The sequence below is a fragment of the Pseudomicrostroma glucosiphilum genome (assembly GCF_003144135.1).
Source record: "Pseudomicrostroma glucosiphilum strain MCA 4718 unplaced genomic scaffold BCV69scaffold_1, whole genome shotgun sequence".
Taxonomy (NCBI): domain Eukaryota; kingdom Fungi; phylum Basidiomycota; class Exobasidiomycetes; order Microstromatales; family Microstromataceae; genus Microstroma; species Microstroma glucosiphilum.
Genome location: NW_020289913.1, coordinates 554,400 through 577,193, shown reverse-complemented (window position 1 = coordinate 577,193; position 22,794 = coordinate 554,400). Strand labels below are relative to the sequence as shown.

Sequence of the window (22,794 nt, the reverse complement as noted above, 5' to 3'; positions counted from 1 at the left end):
CCAGGCGACGAGGCTGCGTACGGCACAGAGTACCGACAGGCCCACCCTCACCGTCACTCCATCGTCTTGGCCAGCAGTGATGGCGAGCGAAGGTCGAGCAGAGATGGTCCCTGCTGTCTCTCATTCATCTCCTGAGCGCTCTCTCTTCCAGTCTCTTCCCTACGAGATCGTCTGCCAGATCGCCAAGCATCTCGGCCCGCGTCGCCATCCCTCTGTCCATCCTCACCCAAAAGCGCAGACCATCGACGTTTCCGCCATCATCGTACCGGCCGAAGGGGGAACACAAGATGTCCTCTCCTTTGCATATACCTCAAAGCTATGCTACGCTTCTGCGTTACCTGTGCTGTACTATGCTATGATCCTTCAGTCCACTCGGCAGGTCCGCCTCCTAGCCCAATCCCTCACCATGCCTTATCAGATCAAGCCAGTCGACTTCGACGAGTACAATCTGTCGAGACAACCACGGCACCTCTTCTTACCCAATGATGGCCTGCTGGCTGGCGGAACGGATCAACTCTCGGATCAGTACCAGTGGGCGCCCAGCATACGGACCCTCTTCCGGTACTCCAGTCTTCTGGACAGTGCTCTCCTGGGCTCGAGGGTAGACGGGGCAATACTGAGCGAATTTCTCGACGAGCATGTACAGGCAAGACCCAGGCGGGTAACGATCGTGAATCTGTGAGTCAAAATAGGTTCACGCTTTGGCGCCATTCTGTTTTGACGCTGGTCCTTGCCTCCTTAGCTACTCCTCCCCGCCCTTCTCAATGTGGAGCTTACGCCCACTGTCGAAGGTGACGCATCTGCATCTCATCAATCTGATCCCCCGCGACCCAATCCTACAGCTCCTCTCTGGGACCTCGAAATATGCAGAAGGACCTCACCCAATCACTCATCTCCGTCTTTCCTGGCTGCACTCCGATACCCTCCACGGCTTCGGAGAGTACATCAAATGGCGCCGTTCCTTCGATCAATGGGATGCTCTTCCCGCTCTGGAGCGCAATCGCTACGGAGTGCAACCACCTGAACGGCCGAAGGTGCCAGTGCGGATGTTCGAAGCGCAGGAGACGCTCTACACCCTCGCTGTACAGGCGGGAAGGATGCCTCACTTTCGTCGTTTGCTCCTCGAGCTGGTCGAGCTAGCTCCATTGCCTGTGCCGGAAGATCTTCCTTTGCTCGACGAAGAGGAGCGCGGCGCGGCGTCCATTGATGGAAGTACGGACATTGCAGGCGCAGTGACAACCACGAACCACCCTACAGGAGCGCCTGCCTCGCTGGACGAAGCAAGAATGCTAGCAGAAGAAGCAGAGCGCAACCGTACTGCTCACCGAGACCTGTATTGGATCGATACCCGCGATGGGAAAGAGGCCTTGCAGACACTCTTCGACGAGTCGCGTCAACAAGCCCTCGCCGAGCAGCACTATGCCGATGCCAGCGGCAGCAGCAGTGGAAGGCAAGGGGCTCGTGCTCGTCGACCTGCCGTCGAGGTGAGAATCGTCGCCCCGCGCCCCGGAGGATGGGACCGTAACGAATGTCGCGCCGAGTTTGAAGCTCAAGTCGAGGCATGCTCGTACACTCAACGTCAAGGCCAGAGTCACGATCGTCTTGAGCGTCAGAGTACTGGTAGCGGGCCAGACCATTTTGAGGAAGAAGACGATGGAACCTGCTTCTCCGACCCGGACATCTTTGACCTCGCTCGACGTCGGCCATGGCTAAGCTACGATGGGGCTCGAAGACCGGACGGGGCTTCGCTGTCAAGCACTTCTGAAGCCGCCCGAGGAGGGGAAGGAGGGGGGGAGGGAGGAAGTGGAGAGAGTGTGAAAAGGGGAGAAGGTCATCTCAAGGAGGATGGAAGTCAGAGAGTGGATTGGAGAGCACTCAACCGCACTTGGTGGACGGGCAGTCTACCGCGGTACGACGCCTCGGCACGAGAGGGGCGAATGGATGCTGATACACAGACATGATGAATAGGACGCTTGCATCAAAGAAAGAGAGATCCGTCTGGTATAGATTTTGGACAGGGCAGACACGTGTACTCTATCTTCATCGCAGTGTAATTCTAGCAACCTTCCCTCCTCCCCCTGGCTCGTAATTCCATCATATAGCTTCCTCATTCTTATACCGCCTTTGCCGCCTTCTGCAAAGCGCTCATGATCGTCGGCAGATACACTTTCCGATTCGCCTTGACCGCCTGTTGTCTCCACACCTGTGCCCAAATACGCTCCTGCGGTACACCCTCTACAGCTACTGTCAATCCCGAACGCAGACCAGAGACTCGTTCTTTCTTGCCCGTAGAGTGGAGACGGGCTCCCTTCCATGGAGTGGAGAGGTCGAGGGGAGAGGTTGAGGGAGATTCGAGGTAGTGCGTTACGGAGCTGAAGAAGCGGGCTGCGTCTGGGAAGTTGGGAGGAGGAGAAAAGGCGAGGATCCTGTAGAGGCGAGGAGGGGCAGGTTGGAGCGAGTCAGTACGGTGTTCCGCTACCGAATTGGGCTGCTGGCCGAAGTGACGACATCGCATTAGCCCATCCGAAGTCGCCAAGTCTACTCACAACTCTCGCCTGTGCTTCTGAGTCTCCTCGTCAGAGAAGCTCGTGCCCACGACGGCTACGCTCAGCTTCTGACTCTCCATCCACTGATGCAGCGATTTCCACCATTCGTCCCACGCTCTTCTGCTCTCCTTTTCACTCTCCCTACCCATATCTTCGCCTCGGTGTAGCCAAGCAGGAAGGCCGAGGTTGACAGAGGAGAAGCCGGCTTTCAGCTCCTGCGAAGGGAAGAGAGAGGCGATTGATTCGGGAATGTCCGAAGAGGAAAGAGATGAAGTTTTGTAGTCCCTCTTGAGCAGCTCGAGAGTCGTCAGATGAGAGACGGCATTCTTGCTTGCGGCCAAGATCTCCCAGATACCCTTGGTCTTGCTAGCCGTGTCTTGCGAGCCACTAACTGAGAGGGATGAGAAGTCAGAGGCTGAAGAAGCTACTTCCTCGGGAGCGTGCTGGAGGAGGGCCTGTCTCAGACCAGTCACAGATGAAGTTGCGGCAAAGGAGGAGAAGGGCAACAGCAGCTCCATTGTATTCATATCGGTCTGGCTAGCGCGACCGCTCGGCATACGTCGTAGCTGCAGGTGTAAGCGTAGGTCAGCTCCTGCTTTGAGTATAAAGGAGCTCCTGGCGGTAGACATTACTCACATTGTCCGTATCAATCAGTATCGAAGCCATAGCCAGATCAGAGAGCTCCCTCAGCATCCCCTTCGCCTTGATCTCCTTTTTGAACAGCTCAATGATAACGCTCTGAGCGCTTCCAGTAGGGTTTCCCCTCCCATCAGCTGCTCCCTCCGGCTCCCGAAAGACTCTTAGGCTGGCGTCCCTATGCTTGCCCGCGTCCGCATGATGGTCGACTAGTATGCATACATTCCGGGGCGAAGAGCCATGCCAGGGCAGCTCGAGCTGTGGGTGATCGACAAGACCCAAGTACGTGTTCTTCGAAGACGAGAAGGCGTCCGCCTCCTTCGGGTCTAGACCCAGCCCGCTTTTCGAAGCAGGATCAGTGAGATCTGATAGGTAGAGGACGTCCTCGTCTCGGATCCCGGCGGCTGCTGCGATTGCGACATTCTCTGGCCGAAGACGAGTGTCTGTCCGAGCTGTCTGGATCAGAGGCACAAAGCGAGCCTCGCTTGACGGCAAGGGCGAGGCGAAGGGGAGAGAACTATGCGGATAGTTTGTAAGGAGGTAGGCGAGGGAGATAGCCGAGGAGAGCGAATCGAGGTCTGCAGTGGACAAGAGAAGGGGACTCGTCAGAGAATACAGCAATACACAGGTTACCAACTCTTTCTAGCTCACCTCCGGCTCCATTGCCCATGATCATCACTAAGGGCCTTCCATCTTCATCCTCGCCTTGCAGATGCTTCAGCGCTGCAGCCTTTGAGTCGGCCAGGAAGCTACTCAGCGAAGGTAGCGAGCCTCCTCCCTCTCCACTCCCACTCCCACTCCCGTTGACCGAATCAGAACTCGAGTGCATCTCGCTATTGATCATCTCAACAACCTCAATTGCCGGAACGACGGGCCCTAGGGAAAAGGCGGGCGAGAGAGAGGACCAGACTCCGAGGTAGAATGTGCTCGCGAGTGTGCAGCACACGAGGAAGAGGACGAGAGCAAAGCGAGGCAGGGAACGACGACGATGGAAGGACAGGTCGATTGGCGGCCAGAAAGACATACAATGGCAGATTCGCAAAATCGTGAACAGCCCTCGGCGAAGAGGAGAGGTTCAGACTGTAGGAGGAGGTGAAGATAGGGTGGAATGAGAGTCTGTGAGAGACAAACGGAAAGAGGTCTCGGCTGTGCCGCGGCAGCTCCACCTGCGACTGATCGGTGGGGCCGAATGGCTCACGCAGGGGAGGTCCAGTACAAACGTATCATAAATGGATTGCAAATGAAGACGAAGAGTGAAGATGCACAGCGATACGGCAATAGATATATAGAAAGGTCGTGGGCACCCTTGTCAGGAAGGGAAAGGGGTATAGAGCAGCGAGCCCTCTACACACGGGCTCAGAAGCTGATCAATCTTTCGACGTCGGTCTCGGCATCGCCGTCCACTCCTTCCCTGCCACAGATGAGCTGCAGGCGACTGCTGTTCTTCTTGACGCTCAATAAGATGGGCTCGCCCATAGAGCTGGCAGAAGAGTCGTACTCTTCGCCTCCTGTGCGATTGCGAGCAGCGAATGGCGTAAGAAGGTGCCTGGGCACCGCGCTCTTGATGGGTGTTTGGTGGCGACTGCTGGTCTTGAATGGAGATGTTCGGCTGCGCTGCGCCGCTTCTTCTTCCTCGTCGGACTCATTTTCGTCGCCTGTAGCTTGCCTCGGTCGGAATTGAGTGCCGCGTACGACACTTCGCGGAGTAATTGGACGACTCTTGAGTGGAGACAGACGCAGCGGCGCAGTCTCGAAGAAGACATTCTCGCCATTCTCTGCCTGCTGCAAGAGTTGATCGCGGCGGAGAAGTTTGTCAGCTGGGGAGCTGAGATTGTGTCGTGATGGGGTGAATTTGCTGGGAGTCTTGACAGGCGACGATACAGACTTGAGCGCAGGTGTCGCATTCTTGACATTCGGCGTGAGGGAGCCCAGTGGTGTACGAGCAGGCGAAGGCGCGACTTGCTTGAACACCCCTCGGTGGGAAGGAGTCGAGGGAGTAGCAGCTCGGCGATGCTCCTTCACCTCCACCGGGTGCTCCTCTTCCGACCGGTCGACTTGCTCAGCGAGGGCGTCCTCGTGCTGCACTGAATTGGCAGCAATATCCTGATAGACCTCTTGAGGTACGGAACGCTCTACGAAATGCTGCAGCTCCTGCCTGTGAGGAGTCTTGGGAGGCTCGCGGGAGCTCACAGATGTAGCCATACTCTGCATTGTAGCATCCCACGCAGCGGATGCAGCTCGCTCTCCTTCACTCTGCTCCATCGTGCGGTCAAAGGGACGATGTACGCTCTCATGGCCTGCGCTGTTGACAGCGTTCTGGCCGACAGGGGCAGTACCAGCAGCGATCTTCTGTCGCTGGACGTTGTTTCGCTTAGAGGCCTGAACCGCAGTATCTCGGGAAGCAGCAGCCTCCGCTCTGGCACGATTGGCTGCTTTCATCTTTGCAACCTCAGCCTGCTTCTTGGCGACGATGGCCTCCCGAGCAGCTTGAGCCGTGGTAGCCTTGCTGGCTATCGTCTTGCTTGCGGCACTGTGAGACGCAGCAGAACGCTGAACCGACGACGACGCAGCAGCCCCGCCCAAAGCCCTGCTTTTGCCAGTGATGCCTTGTGTTGTTGATGACGCGACCTTGCTAGAACCCTTGACGGGACTCTTGGCAGCGTTCTTCACAGGCGCCGCGGGAGCCCTGCTCTTGACCGGAGCCGACTTAGGTGCAGGCGTGGCAGCCTTACCGGAAGAGACTGCCTGACTTGATGAGGTATGGGGGGCTGTAGCCACTGCAGAGGGCTTCGAGACCACGCCTGATGCAGCAGGAGCTACTTCGCGGACAAGAAGCGCCTCGGCAGATGCAACAGAAGGGACGGCAACTCGGACTGCCGAAGCCTGACGCTGCAGCGTAGGAGGCGCAGCTGACGTAGGCATGACTACTCTCAGAGCCTTTGGTGTCTTGGCAGGCAGACTGACAGACTGGCTTGTTCCAGGAGTACCCATGCCGCAGCCTTGCTCCGCTGCTCGCATTTCTTCCTTAACCCTCTCTTGCTGCTCCATGGCGGCCAGGCGCTGAGCAACGCGATCACTCGGAGCGACTCCGTGACCATCGCAGCCCGCTCGTTCGTCGTCTTCTTCCTGCGATCCACTGTCCTTATCTGATGGAGGCATAGGGGTAACAGGAGCAGTACGGCTAACTCTGTAGAGCTGATCCTCGCTTTCTGCAGCACCCAGCTCTGCGTCGTTGGTGGACACAGACCTCTGCAGGGGCGGATGGACACCGTCAGAGGCAAGCAGCTCATGTCGCCTGAGAACGTCCGAACCTTCGTGTCCTGGTCTGAGACCGGCCGAAGACGAAGCAGAAGCAATCCTGAGCGCAGCAGAGCTCTTTGTGCGGTGTAGTCGGGATGGGCCGGCTTCGGTCCCTGTCGGAAGTCCGGGCTGGCGGTGCGCATGAATCGCATCCGCTTCGTCGTCATGACTCCTTGGTCGCTCTGTGCGATGTCTTTCACGGCGGCTCTCGCTCTCCTGTTGCGGTCGAGGCCTTTCAGCTTCGGCCCTTGAAGCGCCACCGAAGAGAGAAGCTGTACTGAAGCTTCTCAGCGCTCCTGTCGATGGCAACGTGCTGGGTATGGGCCTCTTCTTATTCTTCGCGGCTGCAAGAGCTTCCAGGAACTGCTCGCGCTTCGGCGAGGGCTGCTTGACCCTAATTGTTTCCTGTCCAGAAAAGTAGTCGCTGCTCGGATCTTCTGCGAGTGCTGCCGGCTTACGACGCGGCTCAGCTCGCTCAGCCCTAGGAGCAGGGGCCACTGGCCTTTCTGAAGGAATCTCAACGTGCAAAGGTCCCGTCTTGGGCAACGAAAGGTATCGTCTGGTCGTCGGCGTCAACGGAGCGGTATAGCTGATGAGAGAGAAGATAGACAAGATTCGTCAGTCACATTGCCCACATACTGCCTCTTCCTGCTGTCTATCTTGTCACTCACCTTTCCACTCTCTCCGGCCAGAGATCAATGTATACCTGAAACAGTTTCTTGCAGTTCTGTCGTACCTCAGGGTTCGAGTCTTTTGCCATCGATGCAATCATTGCTTCCACCTCTGCTGCTTTCCTATACAGCCTGTCACTAGCTCCCGACTCGAAGAGGGTGACCATGCAAGCCACCGATACGGCACGCAGACCAGCGTACTTGTCTTTGCTGGCTTCCCTCAGCAGGGGAAGGATGTTCGGTAGCTTGCAATGACGGGCGACGAGCTGAAGACACTTCTCTGCCCGCTTGAGAGCTACTTTGTTGGTCCTTGCACAGATCTGGAGAAGAGGAGGAACGTAGACGTTGACAAGGGGCTCGAAGCGCTCAGCCATTCGAGGAGCTACCGACGCAAGAACATCGCCAGCGGTTCCGGAAAGTCTTGTACGCTCTGACAGAAGCTGGAATGAGCGAATTAGGAGCGCAGGTCAGCCCTCGCTTTCCCCTCGCACCTGCATGCACTACAACATCGACTCACTGCGCTCGTCAAGGGCTCTGCGACGCTCTTCATGTGGTACACAAACTCGTCGAACTTGTATCCTCCTCCTTTTGCCACTGCCTCCAGTTTGGCCAGTGCTCTGTCCAAGCGCTGCCACGAGTCTTCGGTCTCCTTCTCTGCCAGAGCATCTTGGATAGTCTGGAAGTAGTAGGCCAAGTCAGCGGCCGATTTGATTGGGATGCGCTCCTCCTGAGCAGGAGCCATCTTGATGTACGGAGGTCAATGCAGAGTAGAGCTTAGTGTTGCTGTGGTTCCGCTTGTGCTTGAGGAATGCGAGGACGATGCTTGAGTATCCGGCGGGTGATGGAAGAATGGTACGAAGGGGGGTGACTCAAGTGACAACACGGAAAGGGGACTGCTCTGAGCGTAGAATGTCACTCCACTGTCCGTGAGCGTCGGAGCTGGAAAGTGTCCATCTCCAAGTCGCGCGAGGTGTCCAGGTCCAGGTGCGGTCGGAGTTGCAAAGCAAAAAAAGGACGTCGCTCTGCAGTTCGTTCGTCGTCGGTGCGGACGAGGATCAGCATTGACGTTGACACCTGGCGGTCGTGCAAGTATCGTCCTTCTCTTCCCCTCTACTGCTAGCTCCTTTTGACCCATTCAGTGTCCAGGAGCCTCCAAAGATGTCCTCTTCAGCCTCTTCGTCGTCAGGCCGCAGCGTCTCACCCGAGGCATCCGACTCCGTACGTGCCATCAAGCCGCTGCCTGCCGCCGGAGCTTCGTCTTCGTCTGCCTCACCACCGCTTAAGAGTGCAGCAACAACAACATCATCCAAGTACTCATTCCGACCAGACGCACAGCCATTCTCACCGGCAGGACCCAGCACTACTGCTGCTACTGCTCCCACAGGCAGGGTGAAGCATGCTCTGCCACCAAAGCCAAGCACAAGCTACTCGGCGCCCGCAAATGGCGCCAAGGACAAGGAAGAGGGTATTGGAGCAAAGAGTGGCTTGGTGGGAGAAGATGAGGCCGAGCAGTCTGCTGCTGCGTCCTCATCCATCTCCTCGTCCAAGCGTCTACGCGTAGACCCGTCCCTTGTGCCACTCCAGCCGAAGCTGTCTAAGTCAGCCGCTTCTTCCTCCACACCGCCTCAGCGACTGATCGTGGTACTGGAGCAGGCATGTCTAGAGACATACAAGATGTCCTCTTCCGGTAGCAGCGGTAACAGCAGGGGTCATTCGAAGGGAGGGGATGACAAGTATGTGTTGCTCAACTGCGACGATCATCAGAGAGTCCTCGCAAGGATGGGCAGGGATATCGCAGAGGCAAGACCAGACATCACACATCAGGTGAGTGGATTGTTGGAAGTAGTAGGCACGCTCCAACGCGAAGCCTCCCGAACCTCCTTGCTGACCTTGATCCCCCATCCCGTCCCCCTGCAGTGCCTCCTGACACTACTGGACTCTCCGCTCAACAAGGCCGGCATGCTCCAAGTCTATATTCACACCGCAAAGGGCGTATTGATCGAAGTGAATCCTCAAATCCGTATTCCCCGAACATTCAAGCGGTTCGGTGGTCTGATGGTTCAACTTCTGCAGAAGCTCTCCATCCGCTCGGTCAACGGTCCCGAGAAGCTATTGAAAGTGATCAAGAACCCGGTGGTGGATCACTTCCCACCTGGCACACACAAGATCAGTGAGCAGCAGACGCGCAGTCGACTGTCCTGCCCATCCGCTGCCTTACTGACACCGAGGCGTTTCTTACTTCTCCTTCTCTCCAGCCCTATCCTACGACGCCCCGCTCCGTCGTCTCTCCTCCTACCTGCCCACTCTTCTCCCTTCTTCCGATGCAAAAGACGCCGCTCCTCGTACCCTCGCCGTCTTCATCGGTGCAATGGCCCACGGTAAAGACGACTTTGCAGACCAGTATGGTCTGGATGAAAAGATGAGCGTGAGCGAGTATTCACTCAGTGCAAGTGTGGCTTGTGGAAAGTTTTGTTGCGCAATGGAGGATATTTGGAATGTTGCTTGAGGTGCGGGGAAGGAGCAGCAGGGAGAAAGTAGCTCGTGAATCGTCTCTAGCGGCAGGCTATAGTCACAATGTCTATGATCTCTTTCCTTCTCTGCTGCTGTTCTCTTGCCCAGTCTTGACTCGCTTTCAATGTCTAATCTAGAGCATGCCTTATGTAGATTTGATCAGGTACAATTACATGTGATTTTGTCATCGTAGTCGAGAGACGACGAGGAGCGTCGTGCGCCAATTCTTCCTCTCTCCCCCACCTCAACAGCATCCATTCCACGCCGCTACTCATAAGCCTCTCCACCCCCCGCATCCTCTTCACCACCATCATCCTCTCCATTATCAAAGTAATTCTGCGCATAATCATCCTCTTCCTGATCTTCATAGTCGTCCTTTGGTTCCAAATCATCCTCTTGCCCCAATCCATCGTCTTCACCTCCACCGCCTGCACCACCACCACCTCCTCCAGCAGGACCTCCAGAGGCAGTCCCATCGTTGGCGGCTTCGAAGGCGTCCCAATTGAAGTTGGCGAGAGTGCTCTTGCGTGCTTTCGCTCTGGCTATAGTGGAATGAGGTAAGTCAAGGGGATAAGAGGTGGATCGTCAGTACCAGAAGCATCGCGACGTAGCTCGAATGGCTTCCCTGTCCCTCTTCGAGTGCAATGCATCGAGGCAACTCACCTCGAACCTGCTCCCTGCGCGTCTCGCCCTCCATGTACACCCTCCAGACGTCTCTTGGAAAGACTTCTTTTTGCAGCCGTAGACGCTTGAGCGAGGGCGGATCTTGCTCTTCGGGCCTGTATCGGTCGGTGTAACGTGGAAGCTCTGTGGTGAAGAAGAGACATGGAGGACAGGGTGAGAATCTGGAGGTACTCTGGGGGCAGTGATTTATAATAGGGTACCCCTGCGAAGGCGTCTACTCACCCTTGATCTTGCGCTCCCCTGCTGCGACCATTGGCCAGTAAGCTGAGCGTCGCATTGCGTCGAGGTATTCGAGCTGAAGCGTGGCTGCTCTGCTCTCCTGCTCCGAGGGTGGTTGGGGTCGGGGGATATTAGGTTGGTACTGCGAAGGGCGTAGACGAAGAGGTGCAGCCCAGGTGAGTAAGAGTGAAGTGAGTGGTGGAGCTTGCCTTGCTGACCTAACTCTCCTCACAAACACTCACAGGGTATAGATTCTCGGTCTTGCTGCCGATGTCGTTGACCTGGGCAAAGGAGATCTCGCCCATGGGCACTGTGGGCTTGGAAGGTCCTCCTCCACGTCCGCCTCCTCTTCCTCCCCTGCCACCACCGCCTCCCCTCGATGCCATTGTCGCCGTAGAAAGGTGATGTCACTTGCTTCGGCTCCTCTAAAGGGCAGGTGAGGGAAGAAGCCTTGGGGTGACTGCTCTATATGCTGGCTGTATAAAGGTCGCTTGGTGCGGCTGGTGTATGACGCTGAATCTACGTGCGCCGCCTGTCCGATCTCTCTGTCCGTCGTGGGTGCGTCCGGTTGAAATTTGTTCCGCGGGTGTGGGTGGGCGCGTGTGTGTGTGTGCGTGCTGCTTCCGATCCGGCTGTGTGTCTGGGTCCCTTGTTCCCTGCGTGGATGCGTGGGTGCGTCTGCTGCCCGCGAGTCGCGCTTCGGAGCTCGGGCGACGCAACACACGCACACACGCAGAGGCTTGGCTTGGCAGCAGCAGCAGCAGTGGCCCCGCTCCGTTTGTACACAACACCCAACACCTTGGCCCCTCTGCCTGTGCTCCCCTTGTCTGTCTCGCTCACCCCGCTCCTCCTCGCCGCCGGCTGCTTTGCCCTGCCCCTCTCGCTCCTCTTCCTCTTCTGCTACTCGCGCCTTCTACCATTGTCCTCACTCATCATCTCTTCCTCGCCATACCTCCCTCTTCCCCCTCTCTCACTGCGCTCCGTGTAACAATCCACTTCACGGCCCATCTTCACGCTCTTTACCCAGGAACCCCTGCTCCTATCCGCCTCAGTCGCGCCTCCGGCTCCTCCTTCCCCCGCAATCGCCCGTCCTCCACTCCCGCTACCTCACAAACGTTTGTACCTGCCGGAAATCTCACAACATGGTCTGCACAGCTGCCGGCTTCATCAGTGTGCTGGGATCAGCAACGGTCATCGCCCTCTCCCTCGCCATCGCCTCTGCGCCTCGGGCAGCAGCAGCAGCTAGCGCTATCCCTACCAATATCAGCGACACCTGCACGACCTTCTTCAACACCCTCAATTCAGATGCAAGCATCAAGAGCTGCACCACTCCACTCCTCTCAGCGACTCAGTACTACACGGGTTCCAATGCCACCAGCAGCACCGAAGCAAAGACGGCACTGCAGGACTCCCTCTCGGAGCTGTGTGCCAGTGATGCCGGCTGTGATACAGACCTGGTCAGGCAGTACCTTAGCTCCTTCTGGACTAGCTGTATGACCGAGATTCAGAACGAGAACAAGGAGGTACAGGACGTGTACGACGTCTTGTACCTCTTGGTGCCATTCCGAGAGGCCATTTGCTCAGAGGACGATAGTGGAAACTACTGCCTACTTGAAACGGCCAACTCCACTACCAGCAGCACTACATCCAAGCGAGACCTCCCCGCGCTCAAGCTAGGACTGCCTGGGAACGTTCTGAAAAGGATGAGGGATCATGCATCGATGCTCCCCAATGCCAAGAGACATGAAGCAGCAGAGACCGCAGAAGTCGCAGAGCCTCTGGAGGCCCGGCAGTCCAGTGACAACGCTACCGACGCAGCCTCAACGGTAGACTCTCTCAACGGCACCAACATCGCCTTCCTCTTCCTGCAACCGGACTCGGACAAGTCCGTCCTCTGTGGCACCTGCGCCCAAAGTATCCTCGCCTCCTACATCAAGTTCGAGACGGCCCTACCCTATGCCATTGGTCTGAGCAACTCGCATATCTTCAGTGGTCAGAGTGCACTTTACAAGGCTGGACAGGCCACCTGCGGAGATACCTGGGCTACAAAGGTGAATGAGATTGCCGGAACAACAGACTTTGCAAAGGTGGCAGGAGCGGCGGGATTGAAGACTTCGCTTGCGCTACTGGTGCTAGGAGTGGGCTCGGCAGGACTGGCATTGTTGATGTAGATGCAGCCAAAGACAGGACACAAAGAGGCAGCAGAGTGCGTGCTGCGGTATACCATCTCCCATTTCCCCCATACCACTCCCTTTTCCTCTCCCCACTTTTCTTCCCTTGCGCTGGCGACGAGCAGACTGGCTTCTGCTCCTGCTTCCACCCATCCGCACTTATCAAGCACTCACCAAAACCTTTCCAGCATCCCAATTCTCCTTTGATTCTCTTCTCGCTTCTCCGCCTTGAGTTCTTCGTTTTCATTCTTTCAACTTCTCGCCTTTTGCTGCTCTTTGCCCTGTCCAATTCACACCGCACCGCAGCTCGAGCCATACAAGCTTCTTTCTCCTCCTGCTCCTCCTAGCTGCTTTCTCATGCCCGTCCCTCTCTGCTCGCGGCTTTGCGCTGGTGCTGGTGCTTGTGCTTGTGCTTTTAGCCCCATTCCTCTTCTCGTCCCTCCTTTTCATGTCCTGGAGCTGGAGCTGGAGCTGGAGCTTGCAATGAATCTACAACATCTGTAATCTCGCTTGCACTTGCTAGAATCCGCTCGCTCGTTTGTGCCACTCGCTTTCTCCCGTCCGTCCGTTGGTTGCTTGCTTGCCTGCGAATACGGAAGTGCTAGGAGCAGGACCAGGAGCAGAAGTCAACACTCACATGGTGTCGGTTAGACGGCGATCTCTCCCAGCCTCTGAAGATGCTCGCTCAGGCAGACTTCCAGGGAGTACACCAGCTAGCTGGATAGGAGGTGGTGCTGCTGCCATGTCCATTCCATTCCACCCACTTCTTCCCTGCTCCTAGACTTGGCAGTACAAGCCTCCCAATCTGTCACACCGGCTAGATCACACGGGCACATGTACCCACATGGTCAAACTTTTTTTCTTTCTTCACCGTGGTAGTAATGAGATGCTGTGTGATTGACCTTTGACAGTGCAAATGACGCAATCGATGGGTGAGAGAAGCCGCTGAAACAAAGTACAAGAAGAGAGAGCGAAGAGCAAAGAGTCGTAGGTAGGTAAGAGTGGGATGGTAAAGTGAATAGCGTAGAACAAAGAGCCAGAAGCGAGGTTGTATAGAAGGGGGAGTAATGAATACGCCCACTCGCTGCATGATCCCTTTCCTGCGCCATCAATGGTGCCTCTTTCCCCTCCTCCTTTACTTCTTCTCCTCCTCGTGCTCCACGGCAGTGATGGCAGCTCGCTTCTCGTTGAGTCGCTGCTGTCGGCGGTCGCGCATGTTGCGGTTTCGCAGACGGCGGGCCTCCATCTGGTCGGCAAGGTGCTTGGAGCGAGCCTTCTCGGCCTTGGCCTTGTGAATGTGCTCCATCAGGACTCGCTTGTTCTTGAAGACGTTACCCTTCGACTTGAGGTACAGCTCGTGGTAGCTGAGTGGAGTGGGAAGTGTGTGGCAGCATGTCAGCAGATGTACATGAGGGGTGTGAGGTACGCAAGCGACGAGCGTAGCGGCTGTCACTATTGAGTCGAAGCATTGTGCAAAAGATGCGCCGCTCAACGCTCGGCTTAGGCACCCTGGCCATAGTGTGCCGTGTAGGCCCACACTTCTCTGCGATGACATTGCACCCCCGCACCATGACTCGATGACGAGCCTCTATCCATGTCCGGCTGTATCTGCCTCTGCCTGACTACCATGGCCCCCCTTGGCCTTAATCGAGCACTGCCATAAACACCCGCTATTTGTGTCGTGTGACGCTGGCTCCCGACCTCGTCGTGCCGGAGAGGATACTCACAGGTGCTTGTCAATCTTTCCGGCCTCCCTGTACTTTCGTAGCAGTCGGCGCAGGACACGCTGGCGCCTCATCCACTGCACCTTGGTGGGCATACGGGCTTCAGCAGTACCCTTCCTCTTACCGGTACCGGTGTGTCGGCCGAGACGCTTGGCAGCCAAGAGCTCACGAGTGCGGGCTCGGGAGTGGCCAACGACGGGCTTCTTGATGATCTGGCCATCCTTGATGAGCTTTCGGATGTTGGCTCGAGAGTTGGCATTGGCAATGTCGTTCTGCTCGGCGGGGTCACACCAGATCTTCCTCTTTCCGACGCCGAGGACAGAGGCGGCGAGACGCTTTTGACTCCTGAGGTTGACCATGATGAGGATGTCTGAGTGTGCGAAGGCGACGATGGCGCAGAGAGGATGAGAATGTGCGATGAAGATAAGAGGAGGAGGAAGTGAAGCCAAAGGACGGGCCAGCAGACGAGGGAGGCAGGGAGCGGGCGGGAGGTGAGAAGAGTGTAAAAGAAGCGGAAAATCGTCAGCGCTGTTTTCTCGAGTGATCACGAAGGACTAGACCATTCGTACGACGAGCATGCGGTGTCATAAACTCACCTTTGTTGCGGGACTTGAGGTGTGGTGGGAGGAGAGGCGGGTGGTGAGGTCAGAAGCAGGACGGGATCGAAGAATTTGGCTGCGACGTCTCGCGGGCGGCTGCTGGCCCGGGTCGCACAACCCGGGTGCATTGCGCCAGTGGGCGCGACGCACCGCAACCATGCGGGCAGCCTCAGACTCGGGTTCGCCCCGGGTTCGCATCACACGCCGTCAGCACGAATTCCTCCTCACGCCCTGGCCCGCTTTGTAAATTCTTTCCCGTCACCTCACCATCTTCACCCTCAGCACACTCGACGCACACACACATCACATCCTCCTCGTCACACACACAATATGGTTGGTATCTAGTGGGAACACACAAGCGTCGTGCGAAGGAGATGTGAAAAATAAAAGCCGGAATGGTCTCTCGAAGAGGAGAAGGTGGCGGTCCCACAGTTGCTGCTAGTAGGGCCTACAGCCTTATGTGGCCTGCTATAAGCGCACTTCAATCGATGCGAGCGCTATGAAATGCAGCTATACACTGCCGGATACGCTACCAGTACTCTTGTTGGGGTCGAACGACCGGCTTACAGTGCAGCCTAGCTAGGATCTGTGGCATGGTCACACCAGCCAATGTGTCCCCTGCTCTACGCCCTGCATCCTCTGGAAAGGCGATAGACGTGGCCGGGTGCTCTTGGCAATCTCCAGACACACTTGTCGAGATTGCACAAGGTTCGTTGCGACAGCCTCCTTCAGTGCTCAGCTGAGTCTTCTCAGATACTGACTACTGTCGGAGGCTGGAAGCTCTGCACCGGGACCACTGCCGTCCCTCGAGCTGGTCGTGACCTACCTCAAGGGGGTAGAACAGGCTTCCGCATCGGTGTTGGCCATGCATGCGAGAGGCCAGTGCGATGGAAGGAATGGGAACGCATACGAGGCATCCTTGCGTTCTGCCATGACCTACTGCTTGTTGCACAACTTGCTGACTCCTACTATTCATATCGCGCCCTTGCCACAGACTCTCGCCGTCGACCTCCTGAACCCCTCTGCTGAGCAGCAGCAGCGATCTCACAAGCTCAAGCGTTTGGTACAGAGCCCCAACTCTGTGAGTGGCGATATGACACGCACACCCTCGGTTGCGATGCCGGTGGCTGACCTCATACCGCTCCACTATGCACCTTTTCCTCACAGTACCACATGGATGTCAAGTGCCCCGGATGCTTTGCCATCACCACTGTGTTCTCGCACGCCCACACCGTCGTTCTGTGCGGATCCTGCTCTCAGGTGCTCGCTCAACCCACTGGTGGAAAGGCTCGTCTGACTGAGGGATGCTCGTTCCGAAGGAAGGCATAGAGGCACACACACACACACACACACACACTTCATCTTGTTGCAATATCATTGTCTCTGTCATCTTCAGCATCACCTTGAGCTTTCCAATGCTCGGTAGCGCCGACGACTGTTCCTGACCACGTCTTCCTTGTAGTGTAGCATTGCAAGGACAGAGGCGTGCCGCTCGGGACCAGTCATGGATGATTGTACCCATACGTTTCACATTACTTGACTCTAGCGTTTCACATTCATCGAATCCGATCCTCTGAGTACAAAACTAGCCTGATGCTGTCTCTGTGTCGAATCTCGGCTCACCAGCCTTTCTCTGTATGGCCTGCCTTTGGGGACATAGCTTCCCGCGGCCAGGTCTTGCGAGCATCTCGTGTCAAGATGGCTGCCATTGCAGCATCTCCGCTTGAGAAGGTGCGAGCAGCGGTGTCTGTGCCAAGCTTCAACTTCACCACATCCCTCCCTCGCTGACTGGTGCTGCCGATCTGATCACTTGGACCGTACCAGCTCCCGAGTGACCTTCACCAGATTGGCTTGTCCCCCTTTTGCAAAGGGATGCGCTCAGGAGCTTCCAGGCGAGTGGGCTGCAGCAGTGCCTGTCGGCCTGCCTGCCCATCTTGGCTTGCCGGCCGTGCCTGAGAGTCGATTGCCGGGCAGAGGCAGACTTCACGCGCCTCGCGAAGTGCCCGCCCGCAAAGACCGACACTGACTGACAAGGGCTTGTGTTCCTTTCACCCGTTGCCTACCTACACTCCCTCACGACACATCGTCCCCACCCTCGCTCCCTCTCCGACGTCTTCCCTCTCCCCGAGACACGATCACTCCTTGCTGCGTCCCACGCTCTTCGCCCTCGATACCCGTTCTGGTCACTCTCAAGACCTCTCCTCCTAGATCGGCTTCAAGAACCCGCGACCCCTTTACAACCCTTATATTCCCGCCTCTTGCTCGATCTAGACCTGCCGCGTCTGTATATTATCATCCTTGGCATCGACGACCTTTACACTATCGGCCAGGCATCGGGGAAGTCTTCACTTCGACGCCTTACCGACTAGACGAGAGTTGCAATGCTAGCCACGTCTATACACACCAAGACGGGCAGGCCCAGGCGGGGGTCCTCCCATCCTCTTCTCGCCTGGATCCCGCAATCATGGCCCCAACGCCTCTTCATCCTCATCACACTGACCGAAGCATGCACAAATGTGGCCATTGAAGCGGTCTTGCTTTCGAGGTATAACTCCTCGCAGGGTACCAGTCTGGGGGCGGACACGCTGAGGGCGTTGCCGGTGTTTGTGCTGTGCTTTTGCATGGCGCATACATATCAAGTCATCTTGACCATTGATGCCTGCTATAATCGTAACATGATCATGGTGGTTGGACTTGGGGTATTCAACGCCGCCTTCTTGGTGTATTCTGTAAGTAAGCGAGAAGCGGCGCTAGGGACTGCGTGATTGCTGCAGCAAGCTGAACGACTCTTGTCGGCTCCTCCTGCCATCCCCCTCACTCCAGCTGATCCAAATTGGCGAAGTCAGACAGGTGCTAGGTGACGGCGTACAAGAGGGTTCCGGACAGCATGTACCCGTACAGATCCTCACCGGAGCAATCCCAGTGGTGATCGGTGTCGCACAATTGGCATACATGGTCCTGGGATGGTCACTGTGGAAGGAGTTCGGATGGCAGATCTACAAGTCCATCATTGGAGCTGATCGGATGCTCAAGAAGGCTTTGATGCAGTATCAGGTCTACGTGGTCCTTCTGAAGTTTGACTTCTTCGTCTTCCTTGCCTTTTGTCTTCAGGTGAGTAGCTACGAGTGAGACTGTCTCTCTGCCCGTAGCTTCAACTGACCCTGCCCACCTCTTTCACCATTTCACAGCTCGTTCTGATCGTGCTTACCTCTGACATCGTCGAAAAAGTCCTGACGATGGTCGCAGCGCCATTGGTGCTCTTCCTGCTCATCTTTGCATGGTGGTCCGTCCGCCGAGAGAAGAGGTGGGGCATGATCGTCTTCATGGTTGGTCTTGTAGGAGCTGCCTTCTACTTCAGCTGGAAGCTCTGGCGCATCTGGTCACAAAAGGACGGATTGTACGCGGAAGTGTACAAGAGCTTGACCGTATTCTGCGTCCTGGCGCTAGCGCTCGACGTATCAACCATGATCCTCGGTGTCCGTTGTCTGACCAACTTCGGCAGAGGGCTCTGCCAGGCTATGGACAGGGCCAAGAACGAACGCAAAGCTGCTTCCGCTGTGGGAATGCATCCCCCTGGCTTCGGCGGATCTGGCAAGGACCTTCTGCCCTTGAGCAGCAACAGTACGCTTCATCTTCCGGCTCAACCGCGGATCAGCCTCGATTGAGGAGCTGCTGAGCGATTGGCAGCTCCAACACGCGCTCTTGTATATATCAACGACGACTTCCCTGGGACCCATCTTCGCCGGTTCGAATGCGGTCACCTCAAGCACCATACCCCTCCCTGTCCCTGTCCTTTCTAGAGTCCTCCCTCTCCTCCTCGACTCAACGCCTGTAATTATAGTCATTATGCCCCGTCATCACGTCAAAGTCTTTCTTGACTCGCACCGTCATTGCTTCTTTAACCCATCATTGTTGCCAATGTCAAGGGCTCCACACCATTGGAGCTGCCAATTTTGTGGTACTTCAGGGAGCGCTGAGTCGATGTCTCTGCATCTGTGCACTTGTTGCCCTCAACCGATCGTCCTTGTTGACATGGCATCTCCGGTCGACCGGAAGACACGTTCACTAGCCGGGTGTGCAGAGCAAGAGGCGGGACTCGAGCCACTCCCGCGAGCGCCGCTGGGGACGCCGGTGGAGGCAACGCGTAGAATCAAGACATGGCCACTTACTCACACCGCCTCTTCTCCCCTTGTCTCCTTTCTCCTCCAACCGGGATCCACACTCGCTCTTGTAGCGGGTGCCGGTCGTCGACTTCATCTTCTGACACTGCTTCACACTTCATCTCCTTGCACCTGAGGCCTGCATCCCGCTTCCGGACACGTTACACGCCTGGACGCTGCTGACAGGTCTACCCGGCTCTTGACTCGACAATCAAGCTCACTGGGCAAGGACTACACTCAGTGTTGTAGTTCCTTGGTAAGCGCTACAAGATCCTCACTGAGACCTCGCCTATCTCCATGAGCGCTATAGGCCACAATATGGCCTCCATGAATCCCCGAGGCAAACATCTGGCAGCCAGCGGTGATGGTGGAGGTGGCGGGGGAGGGGGCAGAGATCGAGGCCAGAACATCAATCATGTAAGTCAAGTATGGCTCCTGTACAAGTTTTATCTCTCGGCTGGAGAAGCTGAAGTCCTTTGCCGCTCCTCTACAGCTCCTCTCTTTCACGCTGCCGCCAAGAGCTCGGCCGCCTCCTCCGACCAATGCTCGCCGGTCGAAGCGCAGCGGCGGTACGCCATTCAACAAAGAGCGTGAGTGGAGAAGCCTAGCTGCTGAGCTTCTCACTATTTATGCTAAAGGCAGCTCTCTTCCCCTATAGGCTACGTGTCCGCCCAGTATCGCTTCCTAGTCAAGCCTACAGGCGACTACACTGCCTACTTTGCAGATGCAGACATCTACCTCAACTGGGGCGACATTCTCTCCGTTCTCATACCTACATCTTCAGCCTTGTCTGGCGCAGCTACCTCAGCTCTTCCTTCATCTTCTCAGCCATCTCTAGAGACTCACGAGGGCGCTGCATGCCCCATCTGCCTCAGCCCTCCCACTGCTCCGCGTATGACGAAATGTGGCCACGTCTATTGCTACCCCTGTATTCTGCAGTATCTCTCTACGACGGATGGGCCTGCTTCGGCTGGTCCTGCACCCATCCCCGGCGCTCCCGTAGGAGCCAGCGTCAACTCTGGAAATGCCCTGACTGGACCTACGAATCGTCAGTGGAAACGGTGTCCCATCTGCTGGGACGCTGTCTATGCCCGAGATCTCAAGGCGGTTAGATGGTGGGACCCGAAGGCAGTAGCTGCTCAACAGGATCGTCAACCAGCTGCTGGCAACGAGCAGATAGGCGATATCATCGGCCATTTCGAGAGCGGAGACGAGCCTTCCACATCTCAACAGGCGCCGTCTACCCAGAATCCAGACTACCTGCGCATGCGTCTGATGGAGAGGCCGCAGATCACCACCTTGGCTCTGCCTCAATCTTCGACCTGGCCGACTTCCTCGACGTCACCCTCCGACCAGCCCTTGCTCGCTCAACATCAAGCACCATGGCATTTTCAACCAGACGTGATGACGTACTGCAAATTCATGCTCGCCACTCCTGACCTCCTACTCGAGTCGCTCACACAAGATGTAGATGAGCTGGCAGCTGAAAAGAAGCTACTCAGCTCTTTTGGGAGCACTCAGGGTGATGACACGATAGCGTACGTGACTCTAGCGGAGAAGAAGGTTTCGGAGCAGATGGGGAAAGTTATCAACGAGCTGGACACTCCTGCTGTAAGAAGCGCGATCGGTCAGGCGAAGAATGACCTGAAGGAGCACGAGGAGGCTGAAAGGGGTCAAAGGGTTCGAGACAGCGAGAATACCAGCCGACGGAGGCGAAGACAGATCGAGAGGGAGAAAGAAGAGCACCGCCAATCAGAGGATGCCAAAGCGGCAGAGGATGGGGAGTCCAAGGTTGAGGATTCCCAGGACGACACCTCGAGCACTCCCCTCAACACTCCCTCTGTTGAATCATCTGAAGGCGCGGAGGCCTTCCTTGCCCTTCGAGCGCAAGGTCAAGGAGGATCGTATCTTCCTCGCCCCAAGGAAGAAGCTAAAGCCTCTGCAGCTATGGCGACAAGCTCAGACGAAGCCACAAATGCAGCGCCGCCGACCGCGCCTGCTCCAAAGTCTCACCAGCGCCCTCGACGCAACCTCAATCCTCCCGCCCCTTCTTCTTCATCCTACCTCTTCTACCAAGCCGCCTCCGGTCAGAACATCTACCTGCACCCTTTGGACATCAAAGTTCTCCACTCTCAATTCGGAGCCTATTCTCGCTTCCCCCGCGACATCGCCGTCAAGGTCCAAGGAGCAGAAGAGGGCAGCATGAATGAGGAGCTTCAGAAGAGGTGCAAGTACCTCACGCATTTGCCCAAAGGCACGGACGTCGTCTTCATCGAGGTCGACTGGGAGAGTATGGCTGCCGTCCCCGCTAACAGCCCTTCAACAGAGGGCGGTATGGAGGCGAGCGAGCCACGCTTGATCGAAGAGAAGACTCTGAAGCCCTACAGTCAAGTGCTTAGGGCTAGGAGAAACAAGCGAAGGGACAAGGAGAGAAAGGAAGACCGAGCCAAGCTCAAGGCCGAAGAGGCCGAAGCCGCTTCCCGTCCTGGAGGCGCAGCAGCTGCAGCGCGTCATCACCAGCAACAGCAGCAGATGCAAAGCAGCAATGGTCGCCACGTCCATATGCTCTCGAGCAGCTACGGCAGCGAAGGCGGCCGATCTGCCGTCTCTTCGCACGGCCAAGCCACCTCGCCCACCTTTATGGAGTCGGCCCTCTGGGGTGCCGAGCGCGACTTTCCCATCCATCCTGGTCACCACGGCGGCGTCGACGACGAATTCCCATCGGCGCTAGCGTTGACTGCCGCCTCGTCTTCCTCGCCAAACATGACCCCTACACGCAGCCCCGCCTCTTCTGCTACACAGCCCTCGTCAAGGACGGGGACTGGGAGCAAGACAGTCTGGGGAACCGTAGCGCCCAAGCCCTCCTTCTCCTCTACCTTGCATGCCTCTTCTCGCGGTACCTCCGGTGCAGGTGGCGCAGGAGGCGCATGGGATGAAGACGTCGATGATGCCTGGCTTGAGCTGGAGGAAGGGTTTGTACTTGGCACGAACAACTCGCGACAGGTCAGACCGGGGAGGGGATTGAATTCCCAGCAGGGCAATAGACGTACAAATGGCACTGCAGGTTCCGGTGCCACTACCGGTGTGGGAGCGGCGGGTAAAGGCGATGGAGGGCGTGCTGCACCCATCGAAGGAGAAAAGGGCAGCACGACGCCTGGTGCTGTCCCCAGTGGTGGCGGCGGTGGAGGAGGAGGAAAGAAGCAGAGGAAAGCCAAGCTGGTCCTCACCGGTGGAGGGAGGGGCACTGGCTGATCTTCTTCCTTGCTCTGCAAAGCAAAAGCAAAATCTGTCTGTCTATCTTCCTCTCCTCCTTTTATCTCATCTCATCTTGGATTTTTGGCAATCCATTACCAGCATTATAACCTTTGTTCGCAAAATCGACACCAGGAATTGTGGGCGCTGAGGGCGAGGGCAAAGTGGTAAGAGGTGAATCGATGATATGACATGACTCAACACGCTTTGACATGACTTGACATGACATGACATGGCATGACAATGACAATGACAATGACAACGACAGTGACAATGGCGAGACTTCGAAAGAGACAAGAGACGGACCAAACAGAAAGGAAG

At 56.6% G+C, this 22,794-nt stretch overlaps 12 protein-coding genes across 12 annotated transcripts; 7 read left to right on the top strand and 5 right to left on the bottom strand.

Moving 5' to 3' along the window:
* Positions 1 to 8: 8 nt before the first annotated feature.
* Positions 9 to 2,112, top strand: BCV69DRAFT_279622 (hypothetical protein). The gene is made up of 2 exons (XM_025491314.1): positions 9 to 678; positions 743 to 2,112. The coding sequence occupies exons 1-2, from the start codon at positions 80 to 82 to the stop codon at positions 1,959 to 1,961; spliced, it is 1,818 nt and encodes a 605-aa protein (XP_025350852.1). The 5' UTR covers positions 9 to 79; the 3' UTR covers positions 1,962 to 2,112.
* A 1-nt stretch (position 2,113) lies between these two features.
* Positions 2,114 to 4,011, bottom strand: BCV69DRAFT_296007 (hypothetical protein; the record flags this gene model as incomplete). Its single annotated transcript, XM_025493958.1, has 4 exons — positions 2,114 to 2,426; positions 2,547 to 3,112; positions 3,183 to 3,760; positions 3,834 to 4,011. 4 exons carry the CDS (start codon positions 4,009 to 4,011, stop codon positions 2,114 to 2,116), a joined length of 1,635 nt encoding a protein of 544 aa, XP_025350851.1.
* Positions 4,012 to 6,956: 2,945 nt separating this feature from the next.
* BCV69DRAFT_7618 (hypothetical protein) lies at positions 6,957 to 8,017 on the bottom strand. The gene is made up of 2 exons (XM_025495503.1): positions 7,671 to 8,017; positions 6,957 to 7,593 (listed from the first exon to the last, which is right to left on the bottom strand). The coding sequence occupies exons 1-2, from the start codon at positions 7,893 to 7,895 to the stop codon at positions 7,150 to 7,152; spliced, it is 669 nt and encodes a 222-aa protein (XP_025350850.1). The 5' UTR covers positions 7,896 to 8,017; the 3' UTR covers positions 6,957 to 7,149.
* Positions 8,018 to 8,207: 190 nt separating this feature from the next.
* BCV69DRAFT_264929 (Nep1-domain-containing protein) lies at positions 8,208 to 9,850 on the top strand. Its single transcript, XM_025490766.1, has 3 exons — positions 8,208 to 8,977; positions 9,071 to 9,323; positions 9,409 to 9,850. The coding sequence occupies exons 1-3, from the start codon at positions 8,312 to 8,314 to the stop codon at positions 9,657 to 9,659; spliced, it is 1,170 nt and encodes a 389-aa protein (XP_025350849.1). The 5' UTR covers positions 8,208 to 8,311; the 3' UTR covers positions 9,660 to 9,850.
* On the bottom strand, positions 9,779 to 11,042 carry BCV69DRAFT_279617 (hypothetical protein). Its single transcript, XM_025491313.1, has 4 exons — positions 10,810 to 11,042; positions 10,571 to 10,709; positions 10,328 to 10,471; positions 9,779 to 10,206 (listed from the first exon to the last, which is right to left on the bottom strand). Exons 1-4 carry the CDS (start codon positions 10,951 to 10,953, stop codon positions 9,932 to 9,934), a joined length of 702 nt encoding a protein of 233 aa, XP_025350848.1. The 5' UTR covers positions 10,954 to 11,042; the 3' UTR covers positions 9,779 to 9,931.
* Positions 11,043 to 11,817: 775 nt separating this feature from the next.
* BCV69DRAFT_238709 (hypothetical protein) lies at positions 11,818 to 12,669 on the top strand (the record flags this gene model as incomplete). The annotated part of the gene is made up of 1 exon (XM_025489967.1): positions 11,818 to 12,669. A coding segment is annotated over one exon (852 nt), but the record flags the coding sequence as incomplete, so codon positions are not given.
* Positions 12,670 to 12,945: 276 nt separating this feature from the next.
* Positions 12,946 to 13,998, bottom strand: BCV69DRAFT_7503 (hypothetical protein). The gene is made up of 2 exons (XM_025495499.1): positions 13,583 to 13,998; positions 12,946 to 13,339 (listed from the first exon to the last, which is right to left on the bottom strand). Exons 1-2 carry the CDS (start codon positions 13,826 to 13,828, stop codon positions 13,154 to 13,156), a joined length of 432 nt encoding a protein of 143 aa, XP_025350846.1. The 5' UTR covers positions 13,829 to 13,998; the 3' UTR covers positions 12,946 to 13,153.
* Positions 13,663 to 14,832, bottom strand: BCV69DRAFT_279615 (hypothetical protein). Its single transcript, XM_025491312.1, has 2 exons — positions 14,466 to 14,832; positions 13,663 to 14,102 (listed from the first exon to the last, which is right to left on the bottom strand). Exons 1-2 carry the CDS (start codon positions 14,819 to 14,821, stop codon positions 13,874 to 13,876), a joined length of 585 nt encoding a protein of 194 aa, XP_025350845.1. The 5' UTR covers positions 14,822 to 14,832; the 3' UTR covers positions 13,663 to 13,873.
* A 20-nt stretch (positions 14,833 to 14,852) lies between these two features.
* On the top strand, positions 14,853 to 16,390 carry BCV69DRAFT_285935 (putative 40S ribosomal protein S27; the record flags this gene model as incomplete). The annotated part of the gene is made up of 3 exons (XM_025493506.1): positions 14,853 to 14,855; positions 16,056 to 16,142; positions 16,229 to 16,390. The coding sequence occupies 3 exons, from the start codon at positions 14,853 to 14,855 to the stop codon at positions 16,388 to 16,390; spliced, it is 252 nt and encodes an 83-aa protein (XP_025350844.1).
* A 730-nt stretch (positions 16,391 to 17,120) lies between these two features.
* On the top strand, positions 17,121 to 19,030 carry BCV69DRAFT_279612 (hypothetical protein). The gene is made up of 3 exons (XM_025491311.1): positions 17,121 to 17,790; positions 17,885 to 18,172; positions 18,250 to 19,030. The coding sequence occupies exons 1-3, from the start codon at positions 17,443 to 17,445 to the stop codon at positions 18,724 to 18,726; spliced, it is 1,113 nt and encodes a 370-aa protein (XP_025350843.1). The 5' UTR covers positions 17,121 to 17,442; the 3' UTR covers positions 18,727 to 19,030.
* BCV69DRAFT_7446 (hypothetical protein) lies at positions 18,818 to 19,471 on the top strand. The gene has a single exon (XM_025495497.1). It carries the CDS (start codon positions 18,908 to 18,910, stop codon positions 19,355 to 19,357), a length of 450 nt encoding a protein of 149 aa, XP_025350842.1. The 5' UTR covers positions 18,818 to 18,907; the 3' UTR covers positions 19,358 to 19,471.
* On the top strand, positions 19,245 to 22,733 carry BCV69DRAFT_288844 (hypothetical protein). The gene is made up of 3 exons (XM_025493647.1): positions 19,245 to 19,638; positions 19,715 to 19,811; positions 19,880 to 22,733. Exons 1-3 carry the CDS (start codon positions 19,519 to 19,521, stop codon positions 22,471 to 22,473), a joined length of 2,811 nt encoding a protein of 936 aa, XP_025350841.1. The 5' UTR covers positions 19,245 to 19,518; the 3' UTR covers positions 22,474 to 22,733.
* Positions 22,734 to 22,794: the final 61 nt, after the last annotated feature.

What these genes read in the sequence shown, in the direction of transcription:
- BCV69DRAFT_279622 (XM_025491314.1), top strand. Translation starts at nt 80, where the DNA reads ATGGCGAGCGAAGGTCGAGCAGAGATGGTCCCTGCTGTCTCTCATTCA. An exon ending in CGGGTAACGATCGTGAATCT is followed by an intron (nt 679 to 742) that starts GTGAGTCAAAAT and finishes TTGCCTCCTTAG; the next exon opens with CTACTCCTCCCCGCCCTTCT.
- BCV69DRAFT_7618 (XM_025495503.1), bottom strand. Translation starts at nt 7,895, where the DNA reads ATGGCTCCTGCTCAGGAGGAGCGCATCCCAATCAAATCGGCCGCTGAC. An exon ending in CAGAGCCCTTGACGAGCGCA is followed by an intron (nt 7,594 to 7,670) that starts GTGAGTCGATGT and finishes CGCTCATTCCAG; the next exon opens with CTTCTGTCAGAGCGTACAAG.
- BCV69DRAFT_264929 (XM_025490766.1), top strand. Translation starts at nt 8,312, where the DNA reads ATGTCCTCTTCAGCCTCTTCGTCGTCAGGCCGCAGCGTCTCACCCGAG. An exon ending in GACCAGACATCACACATCAG is followed by an intron (nt 8,978 to 9,070) that starts GTGAGTGGATTG and finishes GTCCCCCTGCAG; the next exon opens with TGCCTCCTGACACTACTGGA. An exon ending in ACCTGGCACACACAAGATCA is followed by an intron (nt 9,324 to 9,408) that starts GTGAGCAGCAGA and finishes CCTTCTCTCCAG; the next exon opens with CCCTATCCTACGACGCCCCG.
- BCV69DRAFT_279617 (XM_025491313.1), bottom strand. Translation starts at nt 10,953, where the DNA reads ATGGCATCGAGGGGAGGCGGTGGTGGCAGGGGAGGAAGAGGAGGCGGA. An exon ending in AGACCGAGAATCTATACCCT is followed by an intron (nt 10,710 to 10,809) that starts GTGAGTGTTTGT and finishes CGCCCTTCGCAG; the next exon opens with TACCAACCTAATATCCCCCG. An exon ending in AGGGGAGCGCAAGATCAAGG is followed by an intron (nt 10,472 to 10,570) that starts GTGAGTAGACGC and finishes TCTTCACCACAG; the next exon opens with AGCTTCCACGTTACACCGAC.
- BCV69DRAFT_7503 (XM_025495499.1), bottom strand. Translation starts at nt 13,828, where the DNA reads ATGCAGCGAGTGGGCGTATTCATTACTCCCCCTTCTATACAACCTCGC. An exon ending in AAGAAAAAAAGTTTGACCAT is followed by an intron (nt 13,340 to 13,582) that starts GTGGGTACATGT and finishes TCCTGCTCCTAG; the next exon opens with CACTTCCGTATTCGCAGGCA.
- BCV69DRAFT_279615 (XM_025491312.1), bottom strand. Translation starts at nt 14,821, where the DNA reads ATGGTCAACCTCAGGAGTCAAAAGCGTCTCGCCGCCTCTGTCCTCGGC. An exon ending in GGAAAGATTGACAAGCACCT is followed by an intron (nt 14,103 to 14,465) that starts GTGAGTATCCTC and finishes CACTCCACTCAG; the next exon opens with CTACCACGAGCTGTACCTCA.
- BCV69DRAFT_279612 (XM_025491311.1), top strand. Translation starts at nt 17,443, where the DNA reads ATGCTAGCCACGTCTATACACACCAAGACGGGCAGGCCCAGGCGGGGG. An exon ending in CCGCCTTCTTGGTGTATTCT is followed by an intron (nt 17,791 to 17,884) that starts GTAAGTAAGCGA and finishes CCCTCACTCCAG; the next exon opens with CTGATCCAAATTGGCGAAGT. An exon ending in TCCTTGCCTTTTGTCTTCAG is followed by an intron (nt 18,173 to 18,249) that starts GTGAGTAGCTAC and finishes ACCATTTCACAG; the next exon opens with CTCGTTCTGATCGTGCTTAC.
- BCV69DRAFT_7446 (XM_025495497.1), top strand. Translation starts at nt 18,908, where the DNA reads ATGCCCCGTCATCACGTCAAAGTCTTTCTTGACTCGCACCGTCATTGC.
- BCV69DRAFT_288844 (XM_025493647.1), top strand. Translation starts at nt 19,519, where the DNA reads ATGAGCGCTATAGGCCACAATATGGCCTCCATGAATCCCCGAGGCAAA. An exon ending in GAGGCCAGAACATCAATCAT is followed by an intron (nt 19,639 to 19,714) that starts GTAAGTCAAGTA and finishes GCTCCTCTACAG; the next exon opens with CTCCTCTCTTTCACGCTGCC. An exon ending in TACGCCATTCAACAAAGAGC is followed by an intron (nt 19,812 to 19,879) that starts GTGAGTGGAGAA and finishes CTTCCCCTATAG; the next exon opens with GCTACGTGTCCGCCCAGTAT.